Source organism: Megalops cyprinoides, chromosome 1 (genome assembly GCF_013368585.1).
Source record: "Megalops cyprinoides isolate fMegCyp1 chromosome 1, fMegCyp1.pri, whole genome shotgun sequence".
In the NCBI taxonomy this organism is placed as follows: Eukaryota; Metazoa; Chordata; class Actinopteri; order Elopiformes; family Megalopidae; genus Megalops; species Megalops cyprinoides.
This window is the reverse complement of record NC_050583.1, coordinates 37,112,323-37,128,419: the sequence shown is the minus strand read 5'-3', so window position 1 is coordinate 37,128,419 and position 16,097 is coordinate 37,112,323. Positions and strand designations below refer to the sequence as shown.

General features: G+C 42.7%; 2 protein-coding genes across 3 annotated transcripts in view; both read right to left on the bottom strand.

The window, feature by feature from the left end:
• Positions 1-5,844, bottom strand: part of erbb2 (erb-b2 receptor tyrosine kinase 2) — a 22,400-nt gene extending 16,556 nt beyond the window's left edge. Inside the window, exon 1 of the mRNA XM_036535233.1 lies at positions 5,379-5,844. Within this exon, the coding sequence (XP_036391126.1) occupies positions 5,379-5,451 (73 nt within the window). The 5' untranslated portion in view covers positions 5,452-5,844. The remainder of the gene's footprint in view (positions 1-5,378) is intronic.
• On the bottom strand, positions 838-16,097 carry pgap3 (post-GPI attachment to proteins phospholipase 3). 2 transcript variants are annotated; one of them, XR_005005130.1, is made up of 9 exons: positions 15,671-16,097; positions 14,432-14,529; positions 13,045-13,197; positions 12,827-12,889; positions 12,369-12,430; positions 11,946-12,082; positions 11,458-11,662; positions 8,637-10,748; positions 838-850 (listed from the first exon to the last, which is right to left on the bottom strand). XR_005005130.1 is itself a non-coding variant. In XM_036535478.1 (8 exons), the coding sequence occupies exons 1-8, from the start codon at positions 15,876-15,878 to the stop codon at positions 10,685-10,687; spliced, it is 990 nt and encodes a 329-aa protein (XP_036391371.1). In that variant the 5' UTR covers positions 15,879-16,097; the 3' UTR covers positions 8,626-10,684. The 2 variants fall into 2 exon arrangements, 1 of the variants encoding a protein (XP_036391371.1); XM_036535478.1 differs by lacking the exon at positions 838-850 and having other exon boundaries at positions 8,626-10,748.

Sequence of the window (16,097 nt, the reverse complement as noted above, 5' to 3'; positions counted from 1 at the left end):
CAAATGCCCCTGGGTGCTGAATAATAAAGGGTGTTAAAAAAAGTTATGTCAAGAATGACAACCACACCTCATTCTTGTACCCTGTGGGTGAAGGAGCAGAGTGCAGACCCTTTATAAGGAACAGAAATAAATTGCGCAGGGTCCAAGGCAGTCTCTGACACTGGACCCTTTCTCTGAGTACGCTAGGTGTACAACCTCAACTGCCCTATCCCTACTTCTAGTCACATTTAAATTCCAGGCTGGCAAAACAACACGGGAAAAACACTGGACCAAAAGCGTGCATCTGCACCACTCAGTAAGGCCTGTGTTACACACATGTGCATCAACAGGGCAATCCCTCATCAGCTTACATGGGCTCACTGTGTCCCATGCCACACAGAAATGTGACTAATTCAAAAGCATGAGCCAGGATGAGCTCACCGAAGGGGTTGGTTACAGAATGTGACCTCCCTCAAAGCACAACACCAGGTTCCAGGTTATTCAGCCGCACCTGCACATGGCTGGCTGCCAAGCAGGAAACTGCTGGGGTTTGTGCTCAGACTGACACGACTGGATTTCCCAGTTGCCAATGCTGCTGCTTCCACAGTTAGTAAACTACACCAACTCCACTACTCAGTCCCCCCATAACACCCCCACAACCACCCACCCACACACACATAAACACATCTCCAATCACAAAAAACCTTGCCCTGCACATTTATTTCAGTGTCTTCCTCCCCAAAATTACACACACATGCATACACATATACACATGCATCTACACAACCCCTCTCCCCCCGTGGATGCATACACACACACACAGACACACAGACACACACACACACACACACACACACACACACACACACACCTTTAACATTGTAGCCCTGGCCTCCAAACAAGGCTCCTTTCCTCCTCTGACTTCAGAACAAACAAGTATTGCTCAACAGACAGGACAAGCAGGATCTGTACCAGCCACTACACTCACACACTGTTCATTGAGATACATATCGCAACGCATGGACAGGCAGTTCATATACACAAAACCACACACAATATATTATACCCCATCCCCCACTCTCCCACCCGCTGGTATGACTGCCTGTTCCTAGGTGTGAACTATCAGTAGATAACAGTCCTGGTACAGCACAGTTACACATCAAGCCCCAACTTTTGACCTTTGTAATGTTTGCAATGCCAACTCCTTGGAGAGTTCTATGTGTGTGTATGACAGTGTACGTGTGTGTCTGTGTGTGAGAGCAAGAGAGAGAGACAGACAGAGAGAAAATGTACTCATTACTGTGCATAGGGTAAATGCCTGTGCATCATGCATCACTTCAAACTCATCAAAATGTATTTCCGTATGAGCATTTGTGTACATGTACACAGTTTAAGTGTGTGTATGTGAGATGCATGAGAGTGAGAGAGAGAACAACAGAGAGACCTTTGGACTTCAGCTTCTCTGACTTCAACAGCACTTTAGAAAAAAGCTGTATGACTGGTGTTATCTAAGTGCATGTATGGGCTCTGCAGTGCTCTGGAATGGAAGATCAATAATACAAATAAAAACAAATCAAATCAAAGCCAGCCTGCCTCAGTTCTCACCCAGCCACCGGCTCCAGTATTGTGATTTCACCATTTCCTGCCTTTACCCCAATACCATGTGCACACTCTACAATTAAGTTATTTTAATTTCCTTTGTGATTTTTTTTTTTAAATTAATTTGCCACTTGCATACTGAAACTGCCCCTGAGCTTAACACATCAGATTGCATAGTGTGAGAAACCACATGAGTGACAATAATTTCTCTACTGAGTGAATTACAGGCATGAGTGGATATCAGAAAGCATTGACATTTCACTGATTCCTGTTCTGAGTAGAATTCTGTGTCAGAGAGGGACTGACAGCAGTTGACAAAAGATATCTATTCAGTAACATCATGTGGCAACAAAAAGTTCTATAAGCTGTTAGTCCTCTGTGCAAAACCACAGAGAAAAGCTGGATGGAGCTATAGCAAGAATGATAAAATGCAAAAGATGCCAGGACAGACTAAATGGAAATACCCACTGCACAAAAGGAGAACATGAAGAATTTACTGAGCTGCAACGCTTCATGGTTATATAATTTGTCTTGGAGCTATAGCACTTGCTTTATACTTTATAGCGTTGTAAGGCAGCATTAGTGACCAATAGCCGGCGATGTACTGCTGTGAAAATGCTGAATCCAGAGGTAATGACACAACATACTAGCTCACTCCAACTTCACTCAGTGTCGACCCAAAATCTCCCAGTCCCATGGCAGCCTACTCATAATATGAGTAAGGTTCACTCACAGTTCTACGAATTACTTCTTGTGAAATATCTGAGATCAGACAGGTTCCAATCAAGCATGGTTTATTGGAGGGAGTAAATGATGACCATGATGTACACGTATACCAGGTACTGCAAGGCAGGGCAAACACAAAGAAATGTTACAGAGCGACTGTCTTTACACTTCACACAAACCATCATGATGGTCCGCCTACAGTTCAAGAAGAAAAAGGCAGCTAAACCTAATCATTCTGCTGACACGAACAGCCGTGAACGCTATGCTACTGCATGGACCAAATGTTTGCCTATAGACAGAACCTTCTGCAGACATGTAAATGAGCCTTCCTGAGACACAGGTTCCATTGTCTGTAAAACAATTTAACTGATGGAGTTCAGTTTGCTGGGGAGCTGCAGGGTCTGCTGGTTGTGGATGTGCAATGGTGCAAGATCTAATTCATTAATCAAGAAGAGGGTCATCTCACCTAATGTTCCAGGTGTAATTAACTAGGTATAAAGATGAATTAAATTAATCAATGAATGAATTCAATAATCATCCGAACAGCAACTGGTTTGCATTAAGAACTTGAAGTGATATTTCAACCAATTAGTGACTGAGATTAATCTATTAAGTGCCAAGGCACAAAAAACCCAGAAGACCCTACAGCCCCCCAAGGAACATCTGTTCCCCAACCCTACTGTGTATCACTCAAACACACATTCATGCAAACGCACACTTATTTTTTCCTCTCACCTCTTTCAAACACATACTCCTACAGTGAAAAAGTGAGGGCTACAGGGAGTGTAAGAAAACAGGACTGTCCATGTATTAATAAGTATGAGCTAAAAAGATGCATGAACATTATTAATGTGTCAGTCATTTGGATTGTGGACCACTGCCTCCCAGTTAGCCTCAACTACCAGCACTGTGTGAGGCCTGAGGGTTGGCTGAAGGAGGCAGCCCTGACACAGTGCTGGTAGTTGAGGCTCTTGTCTCCAATCTGAAACTGTGTTGGCTGTGGCATGCCTGTCCAGTCCTACAGAGACCAACAGCCTGCCACACAAATTGCAGGTCTTTTTGACAGCCCCCAGTTCTGATTTCACAGGTGAGAATTCAGTAATGACAGCCATAATTTTAGCATTGTGTCTATACCAGAATAACATCACCTAGGCAAGACTAGAGATGTTGAATGGGTTGTTTCATGAGTACTGAATAAATTAAAATAAATAAAATCACCACAGTGAGGAAAAGGCATGTTATCTAGGGCAATGGACCAGAGGCCCTGCTGCATGCTGATTGGATACTATTAACAGTTTCAGTTCCTGGTACATTGTTTTTGGTTTTTCATCACATCCAGGTTTCACTCATCTTAATGGAAATTAGACTTGTCTAGAAGAAGGAAATGGCATAAGTATTGTTTTGGAAAAAGCAAGAGTGTGAGGGAGTTTTGTTAGGTTACAAGTGTCCGATGCAGTGTGAGTGACAAACATCAGCTCTTTCTTTCACATAGTGTTATGACATTTCATTAAGCCACAAAGATTTGTCAATGGTTGTAACTAAAAAGTCTGATCACAGAACCTTTTAGCAGAAAATTCAGATATCTGTATTAGAACCAACTTCATCTTATGCAGCAAAGAAAGGCAAAGTTCTGTCACTTGAAAGCCATTATGAATTGATATTATGTGAAATTCTTGTTTCATGGAAGACATATTTGGAAGAGGAATGCAAATATTCTGCTAACATTTAATGTGTAAATGATTTAACTGCTGTTTGGTGTAAACCTTTAAAAGTCAACAGCCCCCGAGAAGCTGAAATAAACTTCATCTTATATCTATTGCAAATCTCCCCACTTTCCTCTCATAGGCTGCAAATTCCCATGCCGTGTTCAGGCTGCTTATTTCTGGGGTCTATGCAATGTTTCCTGGCAACAGATATTCTGAATCGGTTTCTCTGAATACTTGTAACACATGACTTTTTAGTTTAATTATACCAAATATGTGAATCAGTTTACATTTTACAAATGTTCTGAGATGATATAAAAAAAAAAAAGATGTATAAAACATTTCTCCAAGACCCAGATTGGAGAAAGAGAGAAAGCAACTGGTACATTGAAAGATGAGACAGAAGAACAGGAAACCAATATCAACAGCAAAAATAAAAAGTACTCAACTTTTGATCAGCTAATAGTACAAGGTACTGTGACTTGGAGTGCACTGTTCAACCACAGATCTTCAGAAATAATACCGTATCTATCACAAAGTCACATATGTACTGTGCGAAGGAGCACCCATGAGCTTTTACAAGCATATATTGACTACACTGCCATAGAGGGCCACCTCAAGTACATTAAATGCCTGTAACTAAATGTATATAAATTATAACCTTTGGCGTGTGTGAGATACGTAGGTAGATAGATAGATAGATAGATAGAGAGAGAGAGAGAGAGAGAGAGAGAGAGAGAGAGAGAGAGAGAGATTTCAAAATAACTTTTAGAAGACTCGCTGAAGTATGATGATAATGTATGCAAGTATTTACGGCAATAACCTACACAATACAGCGTTGGCACAATACAATGGCTATAGAACTGGTTTCAGTTGAATACAGCAGCTAAGGTTGACTTTGTTTACAATCGGGACTGGTTTTATTATTATAACTTTAGCTAAGGCTTTCGCGCTGTCGTCAATAAAAGTTGCAAAGCAGGTTTTCATTTCGCTTGTCTTGCTTGCTTGGTTAATTAGTTAAATATCCACATTCATATCCTTATGAACTTGTCAAAGTGCTAGTCCATCATAAGTGTTTTAAAATATTTCTAAAGACACTCTATATTATCAGTTGTTTAGTTTTCATCGAATATTAATAATAAAATAAGAATCACAAAAGCACTGCGGGAGTGAACTGGCTGCACTTGTACTGGAATGCAGGCTATTGTAGTCACACAACGACTTCGTGCCGTCGGTCAAGTATTGCCCCTCCAAATCTGAGAACTTGTCTTATCTTGACTACTTCGCTGATTCCTGCCACAACTTCCCTGTATGAGGTTCCCTGTTAACCGGAGAGAGAGAGAGCGAGAGAAAAGTTTCAATGTGACCCACCTTCTCTACTCACTGCGCTCTGAACTCCAACTAGTACGGCCCCGAGAAAGAGCAAACTTCTCGCCGTCTCCATCGTTTGTGCCGCAGACCATTACTCCATAGTTACTGTTGTAACTTGTTCCACGGCACGAAGAGTACTTCAAAAAAGTTGATTCCAGTAGTTTATTTTTTTTCCTTTTATAGTTGTTTGTAAATCCGAGCAACTTCCTCTCCGAGATTCACAACCTCAGCGTTGTCTGTGGCTTGGCAGTAAACCGTAGCATAACGCAAAGCGCGCTCCCGTCACAGGCCAGGGTGGGGAGTGGCAGTTGGGGGCAGAATGACTCTCAGCCCGCCTCAGTCTAGTCAAAAAGTCATTAAGTCTGGAAGCTAGCTACGCAATGTATTTATGACTCATTATTCTTCACCATTTCCTTTTACTGCACTTTCGAGTGCAGTTTAACATAAATATAGGTGAGCGTCTGAAAAGGTACTATTTTATGAGGATTTTTGATTAGTTCCTTAGCTGTTTTACACCACCTCAGAATAATATTCTCTCTAGTTTACCACGTACGAATAAAATTGAAGTCATTGGCGTGTTTTGCACTGCTCTCAGTCCCACAAACCCAACTGATCAGCACGAAGAAGAATAAGTTCTATTCATTAGAAACCCCCCCCCCCCACCACTCCAGTGTGCCAGCAGCCCACCCCCCAACCCATGCATGCCCGGGTCATAGTACAACCCACAGTTAATAACTCTCACAGCAGAGTAAGAGCGCGCTGTATGTGCTCACGGGTCCAAAACGACGTCTGTTGCAGAAAATTTGCACACAACGTGTTCTGTAGAAAGTTTGTACAATCTGTCATCATTTTTTCCCCTCACAAACGGCTGACAGGGCGAAGCCGGCTAACTGGCCATTAGCCTGTACTGGACGGCAGGACTGAGATTTCACAAACAACTGAAGTATTCAACGCTTCAGAGCAAGGGAAAACCCCTTCGCCAGTTGGTGTATGTCTTTCATATTTATTCATATCCCTAATTAAAGAGGAAGAAAACGTTATATAATAGCAAAACATTTTGTGTCTGAATTATCTGCCAAATTAAAATGTTTTACTTTAATATTTATAGCATTACACAGATCAACTTCCTAATGTTAATAAACAATACATTTTATTCCAGAAAACACAAGGATCCCATTTACACCCCTGTAGTTAGTATATGCTATCCTCTGGCATGAATCACAGACAAGATGCTTCATGCAGTGTTTTATGATGTGTCACTTTTGAGGGTAGAATTTTGATCATTCCACTAGGCAGAATCGCTCTAGGTCCTTCGCATATTTCTTTCTTGTGTGAACTGCTTTCTTGAGTCAGAAATGGTCAAATGGATTGAGCTCTAGCAATTGAGATGGAAACTTGAGAACACTGATGTGTTTCAGCCGTTTCTTTGTAGATTTTGATAAATGCTTTGTCATGCCAGCATGTTTGTTTTTGGCCAAGGTTGAACTCCTCAGCAAGGGAAACTAGGTTATTTTAGCCAGAATAACCTGGTACATGGTGGAGTTCATGACTCCATGTCAATAAGGGTTCCAGGGGCTAAACATGCAAAACAACCCTAAACAAACATAACTTTGATCAGCAAGTCAAAAAAAACCCTCAATTTTTATTTCATCTGATCTTAAGACAATTCAAGATGCCACTTTATACAGCTTGACTTCAGAAAAGGTTTCTTGCTGGCACCTGTTTCATTAAAGTCAAATTCTTCCAGCTGATGCTAAATGCTACTTTTTAACACTTTTTGTACCCAAAGATGTCAGTCTGTTTTAGAAAATAAGAGTTGCTTTCAGATTTAAAGTTGCTTCCTGAACCACTTGCCTTTCAGCCTCTGGTGCAAAGATACATGTCCTCTTCCTGACAAGGGTGTTACTGTTGCCCACCACTAGTTTTACATTTCTTAATAATGGACACTACAGTGGAAAGTGTTAGTTTTAGTGATTTGTGAATTCTTTAAAAAGACAGTTTGTCTGCAGTCATTGGTATTCTCTATATACAGATATTCTCTGCCTTGTGTTTTAGTCAATACAATACCCAATGATTTTTTCCACTTTATTAAATCCATTCCATTATGTTTGGTCAATGTGTGGCCTAAATCACAAGGAAAGATGATGTGGCATCAACAGGAACGTTGGGTTCACATGTATAAAGTACTGTTATCTTCAGTCTGTGATACTGTGTCTTGGTTTTGGAGTTGCACTACATTTGGAGACCTTGAGCAGCTCACAGGCTGGTGAGAGATGCCAGGCAGCTGCGTGAGCACACCTCCAGTCTGGCGGGAGACGGAACTGCCATGCTTCTTCTAGCCCTTCTCCTGCCTTTATAAATCCAATCAAACAGAACAAGTACAAGTGTTCTTTGCTCTGTATGTTTAAACGAGTGTAGCACCAAACATGGCAATCAAAAATGTAGCACATTACAACAGAGAGAGAGAGAGAGGATATAATTCTTAGGAACTTTTTTAATAACAGAGGACACCTTTTATTTCTTCAATTCTTAAAGCTTTGAAACAACCACATGGTGTCATAGAGGAGTAGAATGCAGTTCACAAGGGATGTTGTGGTGCACAGGGCAGCAGGCAGGGGGCACCACTACGCCAGCGGTGTCTGGTCATGCTGGCTAGTTGTGAAGGCAGAGGAGTCTCTGAGGGACCTCAGCAATGTGGCACCCGGGGCATTTCTGTTAGTGCTTTGACAAGTGACATCATCTCAATAAAGTATAAACAAAATAAAAACATAACATTCTGTGACTCTATGAACACCTTAGGACCTGAATACAATGACATTGTTCCTAAAATGACACAACTGTTATCCGATTATCTGTCTCCACCAACAATAAAGAGGGAACGGGCTTTGACCTTACCTATGTACTAACAAAACCCTGCAGTGACTGTAGTAAGGCCTGGCAAGCTTAAGCACAAAAATGATGGCAAGTTCATTTCTGGAATGTCATGTTGGGGGGATAACAAAAGCAAAGAGTAGACTGCCAGAGAAATAAAACTCTCTGAGCCTTGTCTGAGTCATATATAATGCACTCTGTCACCATTCCTGAATCCCTTGTCACCCCTCCCCCCACATATCTCTTCTCTCTCAGGCTCTCAGAGAGGCTATATTTACCCATGGTCAATCATGCACTTTCATAGCACTCCCTCTCTCTCTCTCTCTCTCTCTGTCTCTCTCTCTCTCTCTCTCTCTCTCTCTCTCTCTCTCTCTCTCTCTCTCTCACACACACACAGATATCAATCTGCTTCACAATCTTTGTCAAAAACACATTAAGTAGGCCAATGTTATGATGCACTGTAGGACAAACCACATATGACAACCTACTCTCCATTATCCACAGATCACAACAGTGTCATATCATCAAAATATCTGGTCCCACAAAGCTTGCACACATCCAAGGACACAGTGCACACTGTCATTAACTATAACCCAGCCACTGTGAATTCAGAGACTACTATACCACTATATATTCTTATTTTTCCTGTGGTTCTGTTGTCTTCTCTCGTGTGAGAGATTTCCTTCCTATTCATAACTCCCCCTCAGTGAAACTTCAAAAAGGCAGAAAAACAAAGAAAACAAAGGAAAATGGCACTTTTGTTTTCAAAAATTAACAGAAGACAATGTGGGCAAACTCAACGTAAATGTTTCACATTAATATTTCTGAGAACAATAGAACTGAGGTTTCCTAACACATAACGCTACACCCACAAACACACAGTTCCCTGTGAGACCGTCAGGCACAAACGTGTTTGACAGGACAGAACTTCAAATATGAGGTAAAACTGGTCAGTGACAGAGAGCATACTACAGGTATGTGGCATGCAAAGAACACAATGTTAACATAGAATGACTATCTCCCTTGCTCTTTCATACATGCGTATGCAAACAAAGTTAGTTTTCTGGGATGCCAAACCAGGATCAATTATAGTTATACCTGTACTCTTTCATTCTCTACTCACTGTATCCCTCACTTTGTCTCCCCCTCATTTTTATACTCTGTTCCTGTTCTCTTTATTTCACCTCTGCATTTGGTTTTCTTCCAAATCTGCCCTTCCTTTCCTCTACCACTGTCACCCTTGTGCTCCCTACACCTGAAAAGGTTTAAAGTCTCTCTCTTCTTGTACAAACAGAAAGGCCATCCAGGTGAATGTGAATAAAATGAATATCCATATTTTAACCCCTAACCCACCCCAAAGAACTCAAAATCAACCAGAGCAAAACAGCAAACAAAGCACAAATGGTAATAATCATTAAAACAATCACAACAAAAGTTAGAAAAATGATACCACAACCTCTCAATGGAATAAAGCAGCAAAATTCAAGCAAAAAAATGAAAGAGGGAGGGCAAGAGAGACCCCAGTTAGTCCATGTGGCCCTAACAATCCTCATCTAAGGAGGCTGCTGACTCACCCCTAAATTAAAAGGCACCTTATTCTTCACTATCTCCTGCGTTTTGCAGAGCAAAGGCTATTGCATGCCCTCTATTGGTTGGTTTTAGTACTACCTAAAAAATCATTTTCTCAATTTCAGTAGCCCATTTCGTTCATTTACAAAACCTACAATGAAAAACTGCATCCAACTACTACTATCACTCTTTGATACTTCATCCTTCTTTTGCCAACTTAAAATTGATCCAGGCAATAAAATATAGACAGGGAATTCAACCAGATAAGGATGGGGCAATTAACAAAGGCAATGCTTGTTTATGAGTGTCTAAGCCTTCACTGCATATGGCAAAGAAAAGACATCCGCATATTTTGGTAGAGGGAAGCATTAGTACTTATCCAGTCCCCACATTATACCACTGCTATCTCATGCAACACTGACTCTTTGAGCATTGTGTTACAGCCTTTTGAAAGGTAGATACGCCTACAGGCCTCTATTGGCTAAATGCAGTGGAGTGAGATCTACCAGAGGTGCAGTAATGTGGAGTTGGGTTGAGCCCAGCCTGTCTCAGACAGCTTTTCATTTTAAAGCCAGTTCTCTGTTCCCTCACAGCACACGCTGTCTTTATAACACTGTTTGGCTAACTGTTTGGGACTCTGTTGGAGTAGTCTCTACAAGGCAAAGCTTAGTGAATGCAATGTTCAATAAAGTCATGATAAATACAAATCTTAAAAAAAAGAAAGAAAATGAAATCTATCAACAGAATTCAATACACAGCAGAGAAAAGTGCAAACTGCAATGTCGGTTGAGTTCTGCCCCCTTATGGTGCTGGCTGCCCTGATCAGAGGAGTGCGCAGGAAGAGGCAGGGAAATGTGTCTTGGCTCCTACTCCAGCTTAACCCCAGCCTTCTCTGTGTTGAGTAGGTGCAGGCTGTCATCTATTAAGAAACTGAGGAAAAGAAGGATGAAGGAAGGAGACAGGGAGGTGAGAGAGTGGTGGTGAGAGCAAGCAGGGAAATGAGCCCTGAATGAAATCATTATGTCTTAAACACTATTGCTTAACTGCAGGAGGAGAGGCTGCAGACCAGAATGCACTGACCTCCCAGTATTTGCCAAGCAGATTAAAAATTTAAAAACACAAAGTCAATTAATAAAATCAAGGTTCAAGAGTAGATGGAGGTACAGTAAAGAAATAAGCCACTGGTGACCTGCAATCAGTGGCTGATAGTATAGGATGTGTGCACATTACAATAAATTATTGTCATTTAACAGACGCCGTTATCCAGAGCGACTTACATATGCAAAACTTTAACCTATAATCCATTTATACAGCTGGATATTTACTGAGGCAACTTTTCAGTTAAGTACCTTGTCCGAGGGTACAATGGCAGCACCCCAGCGGGGAATCAAACCAGCAACCTTGTGGTTACTGGCCCTATTCTGTACCACTACACCACTCTCCTGTCCTGCACTAATGCTGGGCATTGGCTTAGTGCCTGAGTAAGAACATTACCACAGCTAGATCTGAAACAAGGCATAAATGCATGTTCTGCAGGCCTTTGCCCGGTGTGGAGCAGTGCTGAGCCCGGTGGGCCTGGGCCACACTGACTGGGCCATGCTGACACATGGACAGAAGCGGTCAGCACTGAACCCCTCACCTGTAAAAGAGGAAGTGGACGGGCACGGTGCTGAGGTGCCAGACGGCGTGAGCGTCCAGCACCCAGAGGAGTGGGGGGAAGTCCAGCAGCTCCAGGAGGGCCAGGCCGTGCAGCAGCACCACCACAGCGCCACACTTCCACCAGTATGGGAGTGTGCGCCGATTCTGCCAGCACCAGCACAGCCACCACAGCAGGTTCACCATTCCTGGCAGAGCATGGCAGTGAGAGAGAGAGAGAGGTCATATACCGCAATATAACACTCCTCAAAGCACAAGACCTGCAGGGTCTACAGGGGATTACACATGGTGAGATTTCAGAATCTATTAAATGACGCCTCAAAATGATAGCAGGAGCTCACGTGGGAACCGCTGTTACAGATGCATGTATGTTGTGAATATAAGGGTACACGGACATCCATCAGTCCTGTACCTGGATGAAGGCAAAGTCTTTCCTCCCCATTTGCTTTCCACATTCTCACTCCATCTTACCAATGGTGGCATTGGCGGCCATGTTATAGCCATAGTCAAAGCTGACAAAGGTGAGATAGGAGACGTGGGAGGTGAAAACCAGGATCAACAGGACTCCCACCACACTAGACACACCCGGCCTGCGCAGCCCAAGGGTCCTGAGGGAGAGAACGAGCAGAAGGGGGGGTCACACTCAGAGGTGGAAGAAAAGAGAGGTGGGAATGTGACAGATGCCAATTTGCGTTTGCGCAATCTGCATGCATGGCAAAAACACAAAGCTTTTCCGCAGGGCGGGAATGACATGCACAAAACTCCTGCTGCTGAGGTCTAAAGAGGATCCACCAGCTTGGACATGACCGACCAGTCTGACAGTATTCACAACAGCATTCCACAGGGTTCTGTAGGCATGGGACACCGTCCGGCACACCAGACAGATGCACTTACCTGACACAGCACAGGTAAATGGAGTACAGGATGACAGCTGATGCACAGAAGTAGTCCATTTTCTGCAAAGTAACCACACACAACTGATTCAATCTCTCAGCAAGAGCATGCGGCACTGCTCATTTAACTTGGATGGATACACTTCTGTTCTCTTGTACTGGAAGTCGCTCTGGGTGAGAGCGTCCACTTAATGAATGTAATGTAATGTAATTGCATAGCAACAAGACAACCATCTAACACAAGCGCTTGCTGCAAAACACTTTCAAACACAGCCACCCTGTCCTTAAACTCTCAAACACTTTATTATTCCTTCCAAAGAGAAATGGACAGAGAGGCTGGAAAGGTAGGGGAAAGAGTCTGGCTGTGGATTATTGCCTAATGGGAAAACAGGTATTTGGTTTGTTATATTCTATACTTAGTTAACTGTATTACAAGCATTGCAACAGTGGAAGAGTTACCTCTGTGAGATAGGTGTCACGGGTATGGAACACTGTGGACCAAAACCAGGCATTCAGAGACACCTGACAGAGGACAGAGAGAGCTGCATCAAAAACATGCCGTTCCCATTTAATTGATGCATCTATACCCAATACACCATTCTCTCTCGCCTATTTCCTCACCCTCCTTCAATCTCTCCCTCACACTAACACACACACGCACACACACACATACACACCAGGGAGAAGGCGGTGATGGTGTGGTACATGGGGCTCTGGCGTGGTACAGCACTGCGGTAACGCAGGAGCATCAGTAAGCAGGCCAGGCCATTCAGCAGCGAGGCCAGGGCAGATGCCGGCTCTTCAAAGCACAGGAATCGTGCAAATGGCCACTAAGAGAGGAAGATAAGGAGGGAAGTTGAACACAAAGAGTTAACATGGAGTAAAAATATTTCAGTTCTCAACACTTCAAATTCAGACACTGATTTTGTTGGGAGAGGGCAAGCAAGAGAAAGAAGAAGGTGGGACCGGAGCACAATCACAATGCAACACACTGAGAAGGAGGGAGACACAGAGAGAGATCAGAACACCATAAGCCTAGGACTTCCTAACTCTATGGCCAGTGTCCTGGAGATCCACTGTGTGAGCTGCTTACCTCTTCACTTAATGATCTGAAAGTTGTCTATGAAAGAATTAATCAACAAATTTCAAGAGGAAACACACCTCCAGTTACACATTTCTCCCAGAAAAGACACTGAACTGAAAATGATCAATGATGGCAAATCCATTAATATCCAGTGTTGAATTCATATCTCTGCAAGTCCTGACTGTCTGTGACCAATGGGTGTTTTTGCAAATTCGCCATCTACAGAAGGTAATTACTGCTCAACATGAACTGATGTGAATATGATTATAAGACCAAAGCAGATTTTACATTATGAAATAAGCAGCATCTTTGCTTTATTTCTCATAATATTGTCACTGAACATATAATATTCCATGTTTATTCCATATGTATATTCCAAATATTCTTGTATGTCTGCATTGTGTATTAAATAAAAGTGAAATGTTTGTGACTAATTAAGACTAGAGCCTGTTTTGTTCAGAAAATTAAATTAGCCTAAACTCAGTATATGTAGTGGGTCACCAGGGTCAGGATTGAGAAATACTAAACTACATCTTGCTGTATGACAGAGAGATGGAGAGTAAAATCAGTAAAGCATGTTAAAAATGTGGAGGGGGAGAGACTTCAACAAAAAATAATGCCAATTACAAAAACGAACACAAAGCATTTACTGCAAGGTGTCGCCCATCAGAAGAATCAAAAGAGTATCTAAGTAAAGGTCACTCACTCTTGTTTTCAGGACAAGAAAGTGTGACTTCATCTTAAAGTCTTATTTATTTCCAATTGGCTGCTCCTTGCCACTCATGGTTTGTGTTTATCTTTTTTAATTTGATAGAGTCTGGCCATTATAGTTAAGATCAAACAACAGATATTGCAGCAACTAATCTTTTGAGAAGTAGTGGTAAACACTGGTGGAGCTGCGAGGTAGTAACACAGTACAGAAAGACAATCATGGGGAGGGGGGGTTCTATCTGAACATAACTGTGTGGAGAGCTCCTGACCTTGCCATGGAATTGGGGCACACTGTACCCTTCAGCCTGGTACAGCCCCACTGTGGTCCACATGCACTGGTAGCGGCAGTCATCACGACATGTCCAGCCTGGGCAGGGGGACAGATGAGGTTATGCACCAGCATATGCACACTCTGAGCCACTCACACAGATGTAAAACACCTAGGCATTCACAGAGATTCACATACCTTGGGACATCAAAAAGTGCCAACACACACCATACATGCATTAGCAAACACTGGCATTCTCACACATGTCAGCATAAACTGACACCCTTAGACACCAGAGCACTGAAACACTTGCCACCAACCTATATACACTGACAGTGATGCATATGCACTGAAGCCTTTCAGCTTTTAAACACTTAAGGAAGTTAGGACTTAGATAAACAACTAGCAAACACAAACATTGGAGACGAGCAGTCTCAATAACTGGGGACCTAAATGCTGGCAACAGTGGGAACTCGGGACTGTAAATCAGTAAATGCAAGGTTTAAACTATTCAGAATTGACCAGCTCAGCCAGGTAAACTACACAGTGCGCATATCGTAGTATTAATATACACAAAGCTCCAGCCTTCAATTTTCTTGTAATTACTTCACCTTTATTCAAAGCCCATATGTATTCAATTAAAAATTTGAATAGATGAAATGTGTCCAGTGTCTTGTGTATGAAATGATCTCATACACAAAACAGTGCACTTGTTATCTAGATAGGTATGTCGCTCACAATGCATTAACTAAAACCATGTGGAGAGAGTGTACTGTCAACTCCGGATGTTGACTGAAGAGCAACAGGGGAAATAGTGCAGCACGAACATTTCTGTGAGAGTATAAATAAAATAGATTACAAATTCAGACGGCTAGAAGAAATAGCCTGCTAGACAGCTACCTGTGTTCTACATTTATAAGATAGCTAGACTAGTTAGCTTGCTAGTTAGCTACGGTTCTAGCTAGCTAACAATGCAGCCTTCTGGGAAATGCAAATTCTGCATTCCACCATATTGCTAACAAGCAAGCTAGCCATTGTATTCTGTGTACCGATAATGTCAGCTGTTTAGCTAGTTCTGATTTCTCATTTCAAAATAAGTCCGAAGCTGTCAGCTAGCTAGCTAACTAGCAACCATGCTACCCTAGCATTACCACACAAACAGGAAGAAAAGGTAGCCTGCCAACGATGGCAACCCAGTTAGCTGGCGGGATCCCTGGCAGTGGCTACGGCCCAATCTCACCTGTCAGTGCCATGTACCGCGGCTGGATAGACTGAAAACCTCTCAATCGGGCCCCGGTACAGTTCGTGCGAACACACTGCTTCACACAGTCTCGATAGACTGGCTCCTTGTCGCCCTGAGACGCGGTGACAGTGGTTGGCAGCAGCAGTAGGACGATACTTGACAAGGCGAAGTAGGCAGCTGGACAGGGGTGCAGAAGCGAAGCCATGATCACCGCAGACCCGTCGTACACGTTACTGAAGGCACAACCAGGCCAGAGCAACACCTCAGGCCATCAAGTCCAAGCAAAAATTGCTCACTTTCACCAGGACATTGTTAGTCGTAAAAGCGCACCGAGCGCCTCTCGACGCTGCTTTGCAGTGTCAAAGCTTGCTCGCTCCTCCCCTTTAGCCACTTCTGAAAAAATACACAACACACCTGGAGTCGT

Bases quoted from the DNA above. Each gene is read 5' to 3' on its own strand.
- pgap3 (XM_036535478.1), bottom strand. From the start codon at position 15,878: ATGGCTTCGCTTCTGCACCCCTGTCCAGCTGCCTACTTCGCCTTGTCA. The intron at 12,083-12,368 runs GTAAGTGCATCT...TCTCTCCCTCAG, and splicing joins ATTTACCTGTGCTGTGTCAG to GACCCTTGGGCTGCGCAGGC. The intron at 10,749-11,457 runs GTGAGGGGTTCA...TCTTTTCCTCAG, and splicing joins GTCCACTTCCTCTTTTACAG to TTTCTTAATAGATGACAGCC.